Source organism: Pseudophryne corroboree, chromosome 6, assembly GCF_028390025.1.
Source record: "Pseudophryne corroboree isolate aPseCor3 chromosome 6, aPseCor3.hap2, whole genome shotgun sequence".
Taxonomy (NCBI): Eukaryota; Metazoa; Chordata; class Amphibia; order Anura; family Myobatrachidae; genus Pseudophryne; species Pseudophryne corroboree.
Window position 1 is genome coordinate 389,057,763 of NC_086449.1, and position 18,063 is coordinate 389,075,825.

Sequence of the window (18,063 nt, forward strand, 5' to 3'; positions counted from 1 at the left end):
GTAAGAAGTGGGAAAACCCACCTATTGTGGATGCCTCTGTGTCTAAATTATCAAAAAAGGTTGTTCTACCTGTCCCTGGCGCAGCCTCCTTAAAGGATATGGTTGACCACAAAATTGAGACTACGCTCAAATCACTGTACACAGCTGCAGGCGTGGCCCAGAGACCCACTATTGCTTGTTTGTGGATTTCTAGGGCCCTTGTAAAGTGGTCAGGCACCTTAATTGATGATTTAGATTCCATGAATAGGAGTGAAATTGACTTGCTTTTGCGTCACATACAGGATTCTGCAAGCTTCATGGCGGAGGCCATGAAGGAAATTGGCCTGCTTAACGCACTAGTTACAGTTATGGCAGTTTCGGCACGCAGAGGACTGTGGCTACGCCAATGGACTGCGGATGCGGACTACAGGAGAAGCTTGCCCTTCACAGGTGAGGCCCTGTTTGGGGACGCACTGGATATGTTTATATCGAAGGCAACTGAGGGTAAGTCAACATATCTTCCTTCCGCAGCTACACTGGCTAGGAAATAATATCCTGCACCTACACTGCAGTCCTTTCGGACCGCAAAGTTTAAAAACAAATCCAAAGGTCCCTCCACTTCCTTTAGAGGAGGTCGAGTGAAATCCAGAAAACCGGCAGCAGCAGGTTCCCGGGAAAAGACTTCAGGTTCTGCTTCTTCAAAACCTTCGGCATGACGGTGGACCACACTGCCTGAGAGTCAGTCAGGTGGGAGCATGATTAAAAGATATCAGTCACATCTGGGCGATATCATTATCTTGCCTGGACCCCAGGTCAAAGATATTATTGCCCAGGGGTACAGTCTGGAATTTCAAGAACTCCCACCTCACAGATCACTCAAATCAGGTTTACCACTTCTCAGGAAGACAGTGCAATCCTGCAGGAGGCTATTCAAAAATTGGTTCTGACACAGGTTATTGTTCCAGTTCCACCTCAACTACAGAACAAGGCTTATTACTCCAACCTGTTCATGGAAGCGAAGCCGGACGGTTCGGTAAGACCGATATTAAACCTAAAATCCTTGAACCCCTACTTGCGGGTATTCAAGTTCAAGATGGAGTCTCTGAGAGCGGTAATCTCGGGTCTGGAGGAGGGGGAATTTGAATGTACCTTCACATTCCGATCTGGCCGCCTCATCAGGCTTATCTACGGTTTGCACTGCAAGACTGCAACTACCAGTTCCAGGCCCTGCCATTTGGTCTCCACGGCACCGAGGGTGTTCACCAAGGTCATGGCAGAGATGATGCTCCTCCTGCGCAAGCAGGGAGTGAACATAATTCCATACCTGGACGATATTCTGATAAAGGCACCGCCCAGGGAGCGGTTGATGGCCAGTATTCGCCTCTCAACCAGACTACTCCTGGATCACGGGTGGATTCTGATCTTACCAAAATCTCACCTGGAACCGACGCAGAGGCTTTCCTTTCCCGGGAATGATGCTGGACACGGAATCTCAGAAAGTGTTTCTTCCAGTGGAGAAGGCTATGGAAATCCAGTCGATGGTTTGGGCTGTTCTAAAGCCAACCCGGTTCTCTGTGCATCTGTGCATTCGCCTTTTGGGGAAAATGGTGGCCTCATACGAGGCGCTTTAGTACGCAAGGTTTCATACTAGGCCCTTCCAGCTGGATCTATTGGACAAATGGTCTGGATCGCATCTTCACATGCACCAGAGGATCAGTCTGTCGCCAAGAGCCAGGATCTCCCTTCTGTGGTGGCTACAGACTTCTCACCTCGTCGAGGGTCGATGGTTCGGGATTCAGAATTGGATTCTGTTAACCACGGACGCAAGCCTCAGAGGTTGGGGAGCAGTCACCCAGGGGGTGCAGTTTCAAGGAAGATAGTCAAGTCGAGAAGTCGTCCTTCCTATAAACATCTTGGAACTCTACAACGCCCTTCTGCAGGCCTCATCTCTACTTAGGAATCAGGCCATTCAGGTCCAGTCGGACAATGTAACGGCGGTAACTTACATAGACCGACAGGGCGGAACGAAAAGCAGAGCAGCAATGTCAGAGGTGTCAAGAATTCTCCTCTTGGCGGAAAAACACGCCGTGGCGTTGTCGGCGATCTTCATTCCGGGAGTAGACAAATGGGAAGCAGACTTCCTCAGCAAACACGACCTGCACCCGGGGGAGTGTAGCCTTCACCCGGAGATGTTCAGGTGCATGACACGTCGGTGGGGATATCCACAAATCGACATGATTGCCTTTCGTCTCAACAGTAAACTCAAGCGATATTGTTCTAGGTCGAGAGACCACAAACAGTGGCGGTAGACGCTCTGACAACTCCGTGGGTCTACCAGATAGTGTACGTGTTTCCTCCACTTCCTCTAATCCCAAGAGTTCTAAAAAAATAAATAAGGGAAACGGTTCAAGAAATACTCATTGCTGGCGAAGGGCCTGGTACACGGACCTTCTGGAGATGCTCCTCGAAGATCCGTGGCCTCTGCCTCTTCGCGAAGATCTTCTGCAACAGGGCCCGTTCGTCTATCAAGACTTACCGCGGCTACGTTTAACGGCATGGAGGTTGAACGGCTGATCCTAGCCAGCAGAGGGGGGTCGTTCCGAGTTGATCGCACGCTGCAACTTTTTGCAGCCCGTGCGATCAACTAGATGCCGCCTATGGGGGAGTGTATTTTTGCATAGCAAGTCTGCGATCACTTGTGCAGCCCTGCTATGCAAAAAAAGTTTTTGTGTAGAACAAGACCAGGGTATGAGTTACCCTGTGCGATCAATCCAGTGTTGCAGGTCCCGGAATTGATGTCTGACATCCACCCTCCAAACGCCTCGACACGCCCAGAAAATGCACGGTTCCGCCTTCCTCCTGTCAATCTTCTTGCGACCGCTTTCTTCGTTAGCGGCGTCCCTGCCCGGCGACAGTCGTCACTGGGCAACTACTCACGTGCGCAATGTGGCCGCTGCACATGCGCAGTTCCGACCCGATCGCACAGCTGTGAAGAAGCACAGCATGCAATCGGGTCGGAATGACCCCCTATGATCCAAGCCAGGAAAGGGATAACGTCTAAACACTACCACCGTTTATGGAAGAAGTATGTCTCAGTGTGAGACCAGACAATATTCCGCTGTGGAATTTCATCTGGGGCGTCTCCTGCTTTTTCTGCAGCCGGGAGTGGATGTGGGCCTACACCTAGGTTCCATTAAAGTCCAGATTTCGGCTTTTACTATTTTCTTTCAGAAACTATTGGCTTCTCTCCCTGAGGTCCAGACGTTCTTGAAAGGTGTGCTGCACATCCAGCCTCCTTTTGTGCCTCCCACGGCACCTTGGGATCTCAATGTGGTGTTGCAGTTCCTCCAGTTGGACTGGTTTGAACCGTTACAGGAGGTTGACGTAAAGTACCTTACGTAGAAAACCGTCACACTGTTGGCCTTGGCCTCAGCAAGACGTGTGTCGGAACTAGGGGCGTTGTCTCACAACAGTTCCTACTTAATTTTCCATGAGGACAGAGCTGAACTCAGAACTCGTCAGCAATTTCTTCCTAAAGTGGTATCCACTTTTTCACATCAACCAACCTATAGTGGTTCCGGCTTTGACGGACAACTCTGCTACTTCAAAGTCTTTGGATGTTGTGAGGGCTTTGAAGGTGTATGTGAAGAGAACAGCTCGTCACAGAAAATCCGACTCGCTGTTCGTTAACTATGATCCCAATAAAATTGGGTGTCCTGCTTTAAAGCAGTCTATCGCAAGCTCACGATCAAGCATGCTTATTCCACGGCAGGACTGCCGGTTCCATAATCTGTACAGGCCCACTCTACTAGGTCGGTGGGTTCTTAGGCGGCTGCACGGTTGTCTAGGCTTTACAGCTCTGCCGAGCAGCTGCTTGGTCAGGTTCGAACACGTTTGCAAAGTTCGATACTTTGGCCTTTGAGTACCTACAGTTTGGCCAATCAGTTCTGCTGGAACCCCAGCACTCTCCCACTCAGTTTGGGAGCTTTGGTAGTTCCCCATGGTACTAAATGGATCCCCAGGATGCTCTAGGACATGAGAGAAAATAGGATTTTAATTACCTACCGGTAAATCCTTTTCTCATAGTCCTGTAGAGGATACTCGGCGCCTGCCCTGTGCTTCGTTCTTCCTGCACTGTTACTTGGTTAAGTATTCTGGCTTTTTCAGCTGTTGCTGTTCATGTTTCAAGTTGGCTTTCCTATTCTGTGTGCTGTTTCGTAATCTTACCACTATCTTTATCCTTCTCTCAAAGTATGTCCATCTCCTTGGGCACAGGTTCCTAGACTGAGTCTGGTAGGAGGGGCATTGAGGGAGAAGCCAGCGCTCACTATCAAATTCTTAAAGTGCCCAATGCTCCTAGTGGCTCCGTCTACACCCCATGGCACTAAATGGATCTCCAGTATCCTCTACGGACTACGAGAAAAGGATTTACCGGTTGGTAATGAAAATCCTATTTTTGCATCAAGGACTTTTAAGTATGTTTTGGAGACTAATGAAATAGGTGAAAGTTTCCTAATCCGTTCTGCAGACGGATCTAGGGAGGACAAAAAGAAATTCCAGGCGCCACTATTGAACAGAGGAACACTGAGGAAGCTGCTGATCTATAGAAGGCGGAGAAACGCGTCTGTACGATCTCCCAGCTCACGGGACACAGCTACAGATCACTTATTTGCCGGTATCCCACAGTTCACTTTGCGGTCTGAGAGAAAAAGTGCAAGTGGTGAGAAGCGATCTTACACGGACTCCAGATAAGGCTGCCGGGGAGATCTCCAGCCGGGAGGGACGATATCATATCCGTGGTTTGACAGGCATGTTAAATGGTCCTAAACTACATTGTGGTAAATAAACTTCATATGGCAAACATGGACTTTTCACCTTAAGGCTGCATGGTTATGCATGAACATTGTGCTTTATACCAGGAGCGGTGAGAAAAAAGCCAATAACCAAGTTAAAAGCTAGTATATGCTGTGTGCAAACTATAAAGAGATAACAGCTGTTAAAGTGCATGATTCATACTAACACTACGTTTTTGTGGAGCAATTATCACAGGTGCTAAAGGCACAAAGCTACATAGGATAATAGATATTAACAGCGTGTGAAAGTGCATGAATTTTTCTAACACTACGTTATGTGGAGCAATTATCAGATGCACTGAATGCTCTGTGTCATAGAAATTAACAGAGCTGAGTGCAAATCATTTACAACCTGTAAAGTGAATGTTGCAGATCATATGTGGAATAACCAGCAAGTGAGCTGGTAGTTGAGTGGTACAAAGTATCACTGAAGATAGTTATAAAGAGACTTTGTTGCCAATAGCACTTTAGGTGCAGCTGTTCTTGTATTTGTTGCTTCTTAATAAATATAATGATTGCAATATTGTAAATGAAATGTTTTAAGTAATTGTAAAAGCATTTTTTATGGGTATTGATGCTGGCTGGTATCAAATATAGTGACACGTGATAAAATTTATTAAAATAAAAATCTACTACAGATTAAATAGCGCTTTCCCATTGTTGTTTTTTCTGGATCTAGGGAGGACCCTTTGTCATAGCACTCTTTTTCGCTGAGCTTTGTTTCACATAGTAACTTACTATTTTGAGCACCTGACTGATCAGAGGGGAATCAGATTCTCAGACCTGTATATTGATATACATGTCATGCACGTTCAATTAGAAATGTGGCGAGCGATATACAGATGATATTGATTCTTTACACCCATGTCAGCATTTATTATACCAAATTTAATTACAATCTGAAACTGTTAGGCAGAAACGTGTTGATTTGGTGCGGAATAACCCATTTACTTAAAGATGACTTTGGCTACATTATTATTTTCCTGAATGGCTATTTAGTTGAGATTTTTATGTTTATTTTTTTCCTTTCAGATATTCACTTAGAAGAGGAAGCTCTTTCACCTTTCTGACTCCTGGAACACAATGGGATTTTACTCTGGTTAGTATTTTGACTGTAATTGTGTGCATACAAATGTTATGCAATGGCATAATAATGTTGCATAGATACATTATTTAGTCAATGATGTTACATAGATGATGGAACAAATCGTGATTTCACACATTGAGTGAATGTAAATCTCCCCTGAGAATAATTATTTTTCTGTAATAGAAAGCAGCTCTCTACCACTGCTGACCTATAGTACTACATTGCAGTTATTTGTGAAGTGTAACAAATTACAGGTTGAGTATCCCATATCCAAAATGCTTGGCACTAGAAGTATTTTGGATATCGGATTATTCCGTATTTTGGAATATTTGCATACCATAATGAGATATAATGGCGATTGCACCAAAGTCTAAGCACAGAATGTATTTGTTTCATATACACCTTATACACACAGCCTGGAGGTCATTTTAGCCAATATTTGTAATAACTTTGTGCATTAAACAAAGTGTATGTACGTAACAATTCTTTCTATTACGTCCTTGAGAATGTTGGGGACACCAAAAGAACCATGGGATACAGACGGATCCGCAGGAGACATGGGCACTTTAAGACTTTCAAAGAGGCGTGATCTGGCTCCTCCCTCTATATCCCTCCCCAGACTCAGTTTAGAAAATGTGCCATGCGAGATGGAGGCACTCGGGGGAGCTCTTAGAGTTTCTCTGAAAAGACTTAATGTTACGTTTTTTATTTTGGGGAGATCTGCTGGCTGCAGACCCCCTGCTTTGTGGGAAAGAGGGGAGAGCAGTCTAGACCCACTTTTAATTAGTTTCAGGGCTCTGCTGCTGCTGACAGGATTCCTTCAGCTCCTGAGGGGAGATGAACGCCGGGCTCTCCTGGATGCTCGCTCCCACAGCTTGCCGTCCCCCCTCTTCAAGCCAGAAGTCAGAAGACAGGTGAGTATGTGAGGAAAAGACATCTTCTCTTCAACAAAGATGGCATATAGAGGTACCGCGCAGCATGATTTGCTCAGTGCACGCCAGGCTCCCGGACTGTACACATCGCTGGGTGCAGGGCGCTGGGGGGGCGCCCTGGGGAGCTAAAAATACCTCATAAATAAGGCTGGCATATCTGTACAGTGCCCTGGCACTGCCCGCAAACCCCCGCCAGGATAAACATGTAAAAATAAGCAGGAAGAAGCGTGCCATGTTGGGGGCGGGGCTTCTTCCTCCAGGCTCACTCGGTGCCATTTCCTCCTCAAAGCAGCAGCGCTGGTCCTTCCTCACAGCACACAAGTACCAGGGGCTATAAAAACGAGGCGGGGCAGATTTTTTTCTATACAGATATATAGCGCTGCAGCTCTGTGACACTCGAAGGTGTTTTCAGACCTGCACTTTGGCGCTGGGGTGTGAGCTGGCTCCTTTCCTTTTGTTCCCTCACAGGCTTTTTTTTGGGTGCTGTTAGGGAGACAACATGTCTGAGGCAGAATTTTCCTCTTGGGGATAATTTATTGCGGACTGCAAATGTTTTGGGGGCTGATTGGTTAACTGCTTTAAATGCTAATGTTACACTGTTAAATCAAAAGTTTACTGAATCTGACTCTCAACTGCAGATTTGGAAGAAATCAGTAGATGACGCTTTATTTCAAGGGTCACTGAAACGTAGTGTTGACCACTTAGATGACACAGATACCGACACGGACTCTGATACCGGTGCCGATTATGCTGATTCTAGGTTAGATCCTAAATTGGCTAAGACAGGCATGTCCAAACTGCGGCCCTCCAGCTGTTGTGAAACTACATATCCCAGCATGCCCTGACACAGTTTTGCTATCAGAGAATGCTAAAGCTGTGTCAGGGCATGCTGGGATGTGTAGTTTCTCAACAGCTGGAGGGCCGCAGTTTGGACATGCCTGGGCTAAGAGTATTCAATATATGATTGTGGCTGTCAAAGACATATTACGTATTGATGAGGACCCCTTTACACCAGAAACAAGGGTCCTTATTTACAAGGAAAAGAGACGCTCGGTTTCTTTTCCTCCTTGTTTTGAACTAAATTACCTTTTTGATGGCATTTGGAATACACCTGATAAGAAATTTCTCATCCCTAATAGGATGAAGATGGCATACCCCTTTCCCGCAGCTGATATGGATAAGTGGGAAACACCACCCACAGTAGACAAAGCCCTAGCACGCTTGTCAAAACAGGTAGCGCTCCCTGCAGCTCAGTCGACGACTCTTAAGGAGCCGGCTGATCGTAAGCAGGAGGCTACTTTAAAAGCTATATTTACTACCACGGGGATGCAGCTTAGACCGCTTATTGCGTCAGCGTGGGTTAGTAGCGCCATTGAAAAATGGGCTGAAAGTTTATCTGCTGATTTAGATACTCTGGATAGGGATAGCATCCTAGTGACGCTTGGTTATATCAGGGACGCGGCTGCGTACTTGAAAGAGGCTGCAAGAGATGCTGGCCTCCTGGGGGCTAAGGCTAATGCTATGTCTATTGTGGCTAGGCGTGCGCTATGGACTCATCAATGGAATGCTGACGCGGATTCCAAGAAAAACATGGAGTCCCTTCTCTTTAAGGGTGGGGAACTGTTTGGTGATGGCCTTACTGATTTAGTATCAGCGACCACTGCGGGTAAGTCTACTTATTTACCTAATGCTCCTGCGCAACAGAAAAATAACGCACTATCAAATGCAGTCCTTCCGGCCCAACAAATATAGAAAAGGCCGAGGTAACTTCTTCCTCGCTACCAGAGGTAGAGGAAAGGGGCAAGAAAACTCCCGCTTCCTCGAGTTCACAAGAGCAGAAGTTCTCCCCGGCTTCCGCCAAATCCACTGCATGACGCCGGGTCTCCCCTACAGGAGACCACACTGGTGGGGGCACGTCTAAGGCTTTTCAGTCAGGTTTGGGTTCGCTCGTACCTGGACCCTTGGGTGTTACAAATTGTGACCCAAGGGTACAAACTGGAATTTCAAGACTTGTCCCACCCCCCCGCCGTTTTTTCATAGCACCCTTACCAGTTTCGCTTCCAGACAGAGCTCTAGTCTGTGGAGCAATACAAAAATGATGTCAAAATCAGGTTGTGATCCCGGTCACCCGGGAGCAACAAGGGGAAGGTTTTTATTCAAGCCTATTTGTAGTGCCAAAGCCGGATGGCTCGGTACGACCAATCCTCAACCTAAAATCTCTACATTTTTTCCTGAAGAAATTCAAATTCAAGATGGAGTCTCTCCGAGCGGTGATCTCCAGCCTGGAGGAGGGGGAATTCATGGTGTCTTTGGACATAGAGGATGCCTACCTTCATGTTCCCATTTATCCTCCTCATCAGAGTTATCTCAGGTTTGCAATCCAGGATACTCATTACCAATTTCAGACGTTGCCGTTTGGCCTTTCCACGACTCTGAGGATTTTCACAAAAGTCATGGTGGAAATGATGGTTCTCCTCAGAAAAAGAGGAGTTACAATTATCCCGTGCTTGGACAATCTCCTGATAAAGGCGAGGTCCAAAGAAAAACTGGTACAGGACATTACACTGTCTCTGTCGCTTCTACAACAGCATGGCTGGCTCTTGAACCTGCCGAAATCACAATTCGTTCCAACAACCCGGTTGGCATTTTTGGGTATGTTTCTGGACACGGTCCTGCTGAGAGTGTTCCTCCCTCCAGAGAAAGCACTGGAAATTCAGAGTTTGGTAAAACTCATTCTGAAACCACCAACAGTCTCCATTCATCAATGCATTCGGTTGCTAGGGAAAATGGTGGCGGCATACGAGGCCCTCCAATTCGGGAGGTTCCATGCCAGAGTATTTTAGTGGGACCTGTTGGAAAAATGGTCCGGCTCCCACCTCCATATGCACCGGAGGATAGTTCTATCCCCCATCACCAGGATCTCACTCCTGTGGTGGCTCCACAGCTCTCACCTCTTAGAAGGACGCAGATTTGGGATCCAAGACTGGATCCTAGTGACCACGGATGCAAGTCTCCGAGGTTGGGGAGCAGTCACACAAGGGGTGACCTTCCAAGGAAGATGGTCAAGTCAGGAAACTCTTCACATAAACGTGCTGGAGTTGAGGGCCATTTACAACGGCCTTCTACAAACGGAGCATCTTCTTCGAAATCGGCCTGTCCTGATACAATCGGACAATGTGACAGCAGTAGCGTACATAAACCGCCAAGGCGGCACAAAGAACAGAACAGCAATGGCAGAAGCCACAAGGATTCTTTGCTTCGCAGAGACTCGGGTAAGCGCTCTGTCAGCAATATTCCTTCCGGGAGTGGACAACTGGGAAGCAGACTTCCTCAGCAGACACAATCTACATCCAGGGGAGTGGGGCCTCCATCAGGAGGTCTTCACTCTAATCACCAATCTTTGGGGGATTCCCCACATAGACATGATGGCGTCCCGCCACAACAAAAAAAACTACGAATGTATTGTTCCCGGTCCAGGGACCCTCAGGCGGCGGCAGTGGATGCACTTGACGTCACCTTGGGTGTATCCGTCGGTGTACGTTTTCCCTCCGCTTCCTCTCATTCCAAAGGTTCTGAGAATCCTAAGAAAATCAGATTCCAACGCTCCTTGTAGTTCCAGACTGGCCAAGGAGAATTTGGTACCCGGATCTTCAGGAGTTGTTAGTCGAAGATCCATGGCCTCTTCCTCTTCGCGAGGATTTGCTGCGGCAGGGGCTGTTCGTCTATCAAGACTTACAGCGGCTACGTTTGACGGCATGGCGGTTGAACGCCAGATTTTAGCCCGTAAGGGTATTCCCTATGAAGTTATTCCCACTCTTATTCTTGCTAGGAAGGGTGTGACGTCGAAACACTATCACCGTATTTGGAGGAAATATATTTCCTGGTGCGAGTCCAAGAAAGCTCCAGTGGAGAAGTTTGACCTTGGACGTTTTCTCCATTTTCTACAAAATGGAGTGGATGCGGGCCTTAAATTAGGCTCCATAAAAGTGCAGATTTCTGCTTTTGTCCATTTTCTTTCAGAAACAATTGGCCTCACTTCCTGAGATGCAGACCTTTGTAAAAGGGGTTCTGCACATCCAACCTCCCTTTGTGGCACCTTGGGATCTTAATGTGGTTTTAACATTCGTAAAATCACTTTGGTTTGAACCTTTAAGTAAAGTGGAGTTGAAATTCCTCACTTGGAAGGTTGTCATTTTGTTAGCATTGGCATCCGCAAGGCGGGTGTCTGAATTGGCGGCCTTGTCTCACAAGAGCCCTTATTTGATCTTCCATGAGGATAGGGCAGAATTGAGAACTCGGCAACAATTTCTGCCAAAGGTGGTTTCCTCTCTTCATATTAACCAACCTATTGTGGTGCCAGTGGCTACTGGCACTTTGGCTGAGGAAAAGTCTCTGGATGTCGTCAGAGCTTTGAAAATTTATGTTGCCAGAGTCTCTGTTTGTGCTATATGCTCCCAATAAACTTGGCTATCCTGCTTCCAAGCAGACCATTGCCCGCTGGATATGTCACACGATTCAGCAGGCTCATTCCACGGCAAGTTTGCCGTTACCTAAATCTGTAAAAGCCCATTCCACTAGAAAGGTGGGCTCGTCCTGGGCGGCTGCCCCGGGGTGTCTCGGCATTACAACTTTGCCGAGCAGCTACTTGGTCGGGGTCAAACACGTTTGCTAAGTTTTACAAGTTTGATACCTTGGCCGATGAAGACCTAAAGTTTGGTCAATCGGTGCTGCAGAGTCGTCCGCACTCTCCCGCCCGTTATAGAGCTTTGGTATGATCCCATGGTTCTTTTAGTGTCCCCAACATCCTCAAGGACGTAATAGAAAACAGGATTTTAATACCTACCGGTAAATCCTTTTCTATAAGTCCGTAGAGGATGTTGGGCGCCCATCCCAGTGCGTACTGTATCTGCAGTTTAGTTCTGGTTACACACACATTGTGTTATGGTTTCTTCAGCTTGTTGCTGAATTTTGTTCATGTCCGTTGGCATGTGTTCAGTTGAATGCTATGTTATTCGGCATGTTTATGACATAAGCTGGTATGATGCTCACCTTGTTTTCTCTGACGTCCTAGTGGATGCTGGGAACTCCGTAAGGACCATGGGGAATAGCGGCTCCGCAGGAGACTGGGCACAAAAGTAAAGCTTTAGGACTACCTGGTGTGCACTGGCTCCTCCCCCTATGACCCTCCTCCAAGCCTCAGTTAGATTTTTGTGCCTGGCCGAGAAGGGTGCACACTAGGGGCTCTCCTGAGCTTCTTAGTGAAAGTTTAGTTTTAGGTTTTTTATTTTCAGTGAGACCTGCTGGCAACAGGCTCACTGCATCGAGGGACTAAGGGGAGAAGAAGCGAACCTGCCTGCTTGCAGCCAGCTTGGGCTTCTTAGGCTACTGGACACCATTAGCTCCAGAGGGACCGAACACAGGCCCAGCCTCGGAGCTCGGTCCCAGAGCCGCGCCGCCGGCCCCCTTACAGAGCCAGAAGCAAGAAGAGGTCCGGAAAAATCGGCGGCAGAAGACATCAGTCTTCAACAAGGTAGCGCACAGCACTGCAGCTGTGCGCCATTGTTACTCAGGCACACTTCACACTTCGGTCACTGATGGGTGCAGGGCGCTAGGGGGGGGGCGCCCTGAGCAGCAATGTAAACACCTTGGCTGGCATAAATACACCACATATAACCCCCAGGGCTATATGGATGTATTTTAACCCCTGCCAGAACTCACCAAAAAGCGGGAGAAAAGTCCGCCGAGAAGGTGGCGGAGCCTATCTCCTCAGCACACGGGCGCAATTTTCCATCACAGCTCCGCTGGAAGGACGTCTCCCTGACTCTCCCCTGCAGTCCTGCACTACAGAAAAGGGTAAAAAAGAGGGGGGCACTAATTTGGCGCAGTTTTAATACTAACAGCAGCTATAAAGGGAAAAGCACATTTTATAGTGGTATTCCTGTCTATATATAGCGCTCTGGTGTGTGCTGGCATACTCTCCCTCTGTCTCCCCAAAGGGCTAGTGGGGTCCTGTCCTCTATCAGAGCATTCCCTGTGTGTGTGCGGTGTGTCGGTACGATTGTGTCGACATGTTTGAGGAGGAAAATGAGATGGAGGCGGAGCAATTGCCTATTATAGAGTTGTCACCCCCTAGGGAGTCGACACCTGAGTGGATGAGCTTATGGAAGGAATTGCGTGACAGTGTCAGCTCTTTACGACAGACAGTTGACGACATGAGACAGCCGGCTACTCAGCTTGTGCCTGTCCAGGGGTCTCAAACGCCATCAGGGGCTTTAAAACGCCCGTTACCTCAAATGGCAGACACAGACACGGATACTGACTCCAGTGTCGATGATGAGGAGACAAACGTGACTTCCACTAGGGCCACACGTTACATGATTGAAGCAATGAAAAATGTATTGCATATCTCTGATAATACAAGTACCACTAAAAAGGGTATTATGTTTGGTGAGAAAAAACTGCCTGTAGTTTTTCCTGTATCCGAGGAATTAAATGGTGTGTGATGAGGCGTGGGTTTCCCCCGATAAAAAACTGATAATTCCTAAAAGGTTATTGGCATCGTACCCTTTCCCGCCAGAGGATAGGGCACGTTGGGAAACACCCCCTAGGGTGGATAAAGCGCTCACACGCTTGTCTAAACAGGTAGCACTACCCTCTCCTGATACGGCCGCCCTAAAGGAACCTGCCGATAGAAAGCTGGAGAATATCCTAAAATGTATATACACTCACACGGGTGTTATACTGCGACCAGCAATCGCCTCAGCCTGGATGTGCAGTGCGGGCGTGGCGTGGTCGGATTCCCTGACTGAAAATATTGATACCCTAGATAGGGACAGTATATTACTGACTATAGAGCATTTGAAAGATGCATTTTTATATATGCGTGATGCACAGAGGGATATTTGCCGACTGGCATCAAGAGTTAGCGCGCTGTCCATTTCTGCAAGAAGAGGTTTATGGACGCGGCAGTGGTCAGGTGATGCGGATTCTAAAAGGCACATGGAAGTATTGCCTTATAAGGGGGAGGAGTTATTTGGGGTAGGTCTATCAGACCTGGTAGCCACGGCAACTGCTGGAAAATCCACATTTTTACCCCAGGTAGCTTCTCAACCTAAGAAGACGCCGTATTATCAGGCGCAGTCCTTTCGGCCCCATAAGGGCAAGCGGGCAAAAGGCGCCTCATTTCTGCCCCGTGGCAGAGGGAGAGGAAAAAGGCTGCAGCAAACAGCCAGTTCCCAGGAACAAAAGCCCTCTCCCGCCTCCGCAAGGTCCTCGGTATGACGCTGGGGCTTTACAAGCGGACTCAGGCACGGTGGGGGCCCGTCTCAAGAAATTCGAGACGTCTCCCCCTCACCGTTTCATAAAGTCTGCTTTACCGACGTCTCCCTCAGACAGGGAGGCAGTATTGCAAGCCATTCACAGGCTGTATTCCCAGCAGGTGATAATCAAGGTACCCCTCCTGCAACAGGGAAAGGGGTACTATTCCACACTATTTGTGGTACCGAAGCCGGACGGCTCGGTGAGACCAATGTTAAATCTAAAATCCTTGAACACTTGCATACAAAGGTTCAAATTCAAGATGGAGTCACTCAGAGCAGTGATTGCAAACCTGGAAGAAGGGTACTATATGGTCTCTCTGGACATCAAAGATGCTTACCTACATGTCCCAATTTACCCTTCTCCAAGGGTACCTCAGGTTTGTGGTACAGAACTGTCACTATCAGTTTCAGACGCTGCCGTTTGGATTGTCCACGGCACCCCGGGTCTTAACCAAGGTAATGGCCGAAATGATGATACTCCTTCGAAAGAAGGGAGTTTTAGTTATCCCTTACTTGGACGATCTCCTGATAAGGGCAAGATCCAGGGAACAGTTGGAAGTCGGGGTAGCACTATCTCAGATAGTGCTGCGGCAGCACGGTTGGATTCTCAATATTCCAAAATCGCAGCTGATCCCGGCGACACGCCTTCTATTCCTAGGGATGATCCTGGACACAGTCCAGAAAAAGGTGTTTTCTCCCGGAGGAGAAAGCCAGGGAGTTATCCGAACTAGTCAGAAACCTCCTAAAACCAGGCCAAGTATCAGTGCACAAGGGTCCTGGGAAAAATGGTGGCTTCCTACGAAGCAATTCCATTCGGCAGATTCCACGCAAGAACTTTCCAGTGGGACCTGCTGGACAAATGGTCCGGATCGCATCTTCAGATGCATCAGCGGATAACCCTGTCACCAAAGACAAGGGTGTCTCTCCTGTGGTGGTTGCAGAGTGCTCATCTTCTAGAGGGCCGCAGATTCGGCATTCAGGACTGGGTCCTGGTGACCACGGATGCCAGCCTGCGAGGCTGGGGAGCAGTCACACAGGGAAGAAATTTCCAGGGCTTGTGGTCAAGCCTGGAGACATCTCTTCACATGAATATTTTGGAGCTAAGTCCGTAGAGGATGTTGGGGACACCAAAAGAACCATGGGATATAGACGGATCCGGAGGAGACATGGGCACTTTAAGACTTTCAAAGGGGCGTGACCTGGCTCCTCCCTCTATATCCCTCCCCAGACTCAGTTTGGAACTGTGCCCGGAGAGATGGACATTTTGAGAAAAGGACTTAAATAAGAATTTACTTACCGATAATTCTATTTCTCGTAGTCCGTAGTGGATGCTGGGAACTCCGTAAGGACCATGGGGAATAGCGGCTCCGCAGGAGACTGGGCACAAAAGTAAAGCTTTAGGACTACCTGGTGTGCACTGGCTCCTCCCCCTATGACCCTCCTCCAAGCCTCAGTTAGGATACTGTGCCCGGACGAGCGTACACAATAAGGAAGGATTTTGAATCCCGGGTAAGACTCATACCAGCCACACCAATCACACCGTATAACATGTGATCTGAACCCAGTTAACAGCATGATAACAGAGGAGCCTCTGGAAAGATGGCTCACAACAATAATAACCCGATTTTTGTAACAATAACTATGTACAAGTATTGCAGACAATCCGCACTTGGGATGGGCGCCCAGCATCCACTACGGACTACGAGAAATAGAATTATCGGTAAGTAAATTCTTATTTTCTCTGACGTCCTAGTGGATGCTGGGAACTCCATAAAGGACCATGGGGAATATACCAAAGCTCCCAAACGGGCGGGAGAGTGCGGATGACTCTGCAGCACCGAATGAGAGAACTCCAGGTCCTCCTCAGCCAGGGTATCAAATTTGTAGAATTTAGCAAACGTGTCTGCCCCTGACTAAGTAGCTGCTCGGCAAAGTTGTAACGCCGAGACCCCTCGGGCAGCCGCCCAAGATGAGCCCACCTTCCTTGTGGAATGGGCTTTTACAGATTTTGGCTGTGGCAGGCCTGCCACAGAATGTGCAAGCTGAATTGTACTACAAATCCAACGAGCAATAGTCTGCTTAGAAGCAGGAGCACCCAGCTTGTTGGGTGCATACAGGATAAACAGCGAGTCAGATTTCCTGACTCCAGCCGTCCTGGAAAGATATATTTTTAAGGCCCTGACTACGTCCAACAACTTGGAGTCCTCCAAGTCACTAGTAGCCGCAGGTACCACAATAGGTTGGTTAAGATGCTGGGGCATTTACAATGCCCTAAGCCAAGCAAGACCTCTGCTTCAAGGTCAGCCGGTGCTGATCCAGTCGGACAACATCACGGCAGTCGCCCACGTAAACAGACAGGGCGGCACAAGAAGCAGGAGGGCAATGGCAGAAGCTGCAAGGATTTTTCGCTGGGCGGAAAATCATGTGATAGCATTGTCAGCAGTGTTCATTCCGGGAGTGGACAACTGGGAAGCAGACTTCCTCAGCAGGCACGACCTCCACCCGGGAGAGTGGGGACTTCACCCAGAAGTCTTCCACATGATTGTAAACCATTGGGAAAAACCAAAGGTGGACATGATGGCGTCCCGCCTAAACAAAAAATTGGACAGGTATTGCTCCAGGTCAAGGGACCCTCAGGCAATAGCTGTGGACGCTCTGGTAACACCGTGGGTGTACCAGTCAGTGTATGTGTTCCCTCCTCTTCCTCTCATACCAAAAGTGCTGAGAATTATAAGACGGAGGGGAGTAAGAACTATAGTCGTGGCTCCGGATTGGCCAAGAAGGACTTGGTACCCGGAACTTCAAGAGATGCTCACGGAGGACCCGTGGCCTCTACCTCTAAGAAGGGACCTGCTCCAGCAAGGACCCTGTCTATTCCAAGACTTACCGCGGCTGCGTTTGACGGCAGGGCGGTTGAACGCCGGATCCTGAAGGAAAAAGGCATTCCGGATGAAGTCATCCCTACCCTGATCAAGCCAGGAAGGATGTAACCGCAAAGCATTATCACCGCATTTGGCGAAAATATGTTGCGTGGTGCGAGGCCAGTAAGGCCCCGATGGAGGAATTTCAACTAGGTCGATTCCTGCATTTCCTGTAAACAGGAGTGTCTAGGGGCCTAAAATTGGGGTCCATTAAGGTTCAAATTTCGGCCCTGTCAATTTTCTTCCAGAAAAAACTAGCTTCACTACCTGAAGTTCAGACGTTTGTAAAAGGGGTACTGCATATACAGCCTCCTTTTGTGTCTCCAGTGGCACCTTGGGATCTCAATGTAGTTTTGGGGTTCCTAAAGTCACATTGGTTTGAACCACTTGAATCTGTGGAGTTAAAATATCTCACATGAAAAGTGGTCATGTTGTTGGCCCTGGCCTCGGCCAGGCGCGTGTCAGAATTGGCGGGCTTTATCCTGTAAAAGCCCTTATCTGATCTTCCATTCAGACAGGGCGGAATTGAGGACTCGTCCTCATTTTCTCCCTAAGGTGGTTTCAGTGTTTCATCTTAACCAACCTATTGTGGTACCTGCGGCTACTAGTGACTTGGAGGACTCCAAGTTGTTGGACGTAGTCAGGGCCTTGAAAATATATCTTTCCAGGACGGCTGGAGTCAGGAAATCTGACTCGCTGTTTATCCTGTATGCACCCAACAAGCTGGGTGCTCCTGCTTCTAAGCAGACTATTGCTCGTTGGATTTGTAGTACAATTCAGCTTGCACATTCTGTGGCAGGCCTGCCACAGCCAAAATCTGTAAAAGCCCATTCCACAAGGAAGGTGGGCTCATCTTGGGCGGCTGCCCGAGGGGTCTCGGCGTTACAACTTTGCCGAGCAGCTACTTAGTCAGGGGCAGACACGTTTGCTAAATTCTACAAATTTGATACCCTGGCTGAGGAGGACCTGGAG

General features: G+C 48.2%; 1 protein-coding gene across 2 annotated transcripts in view; it reads left to right on the forward strand.

Annotated features, from left to right (window-relative positions):
- NET1 (neuroepithelial cell transforming 1) overlaps window positions 1-18,063 on the forward strand; it is a 183,215-nt gene that overhangs the window by 84,586 nt on the left and 80,566 nt on the right. For both annotated transcript variants that reach the window (XM_063926774.1, XM_063926775.1), the window contains exon 2: window positions 5,865-5,931. In XM_063926774.1, coding sequence (XP_063782844.1) covers window positions 5,865-5,931 — 67 coding nt within the window. The remainder of the gene's footprint in view (window positions 1-5,864; window positions 5,932-18,063) is intronic.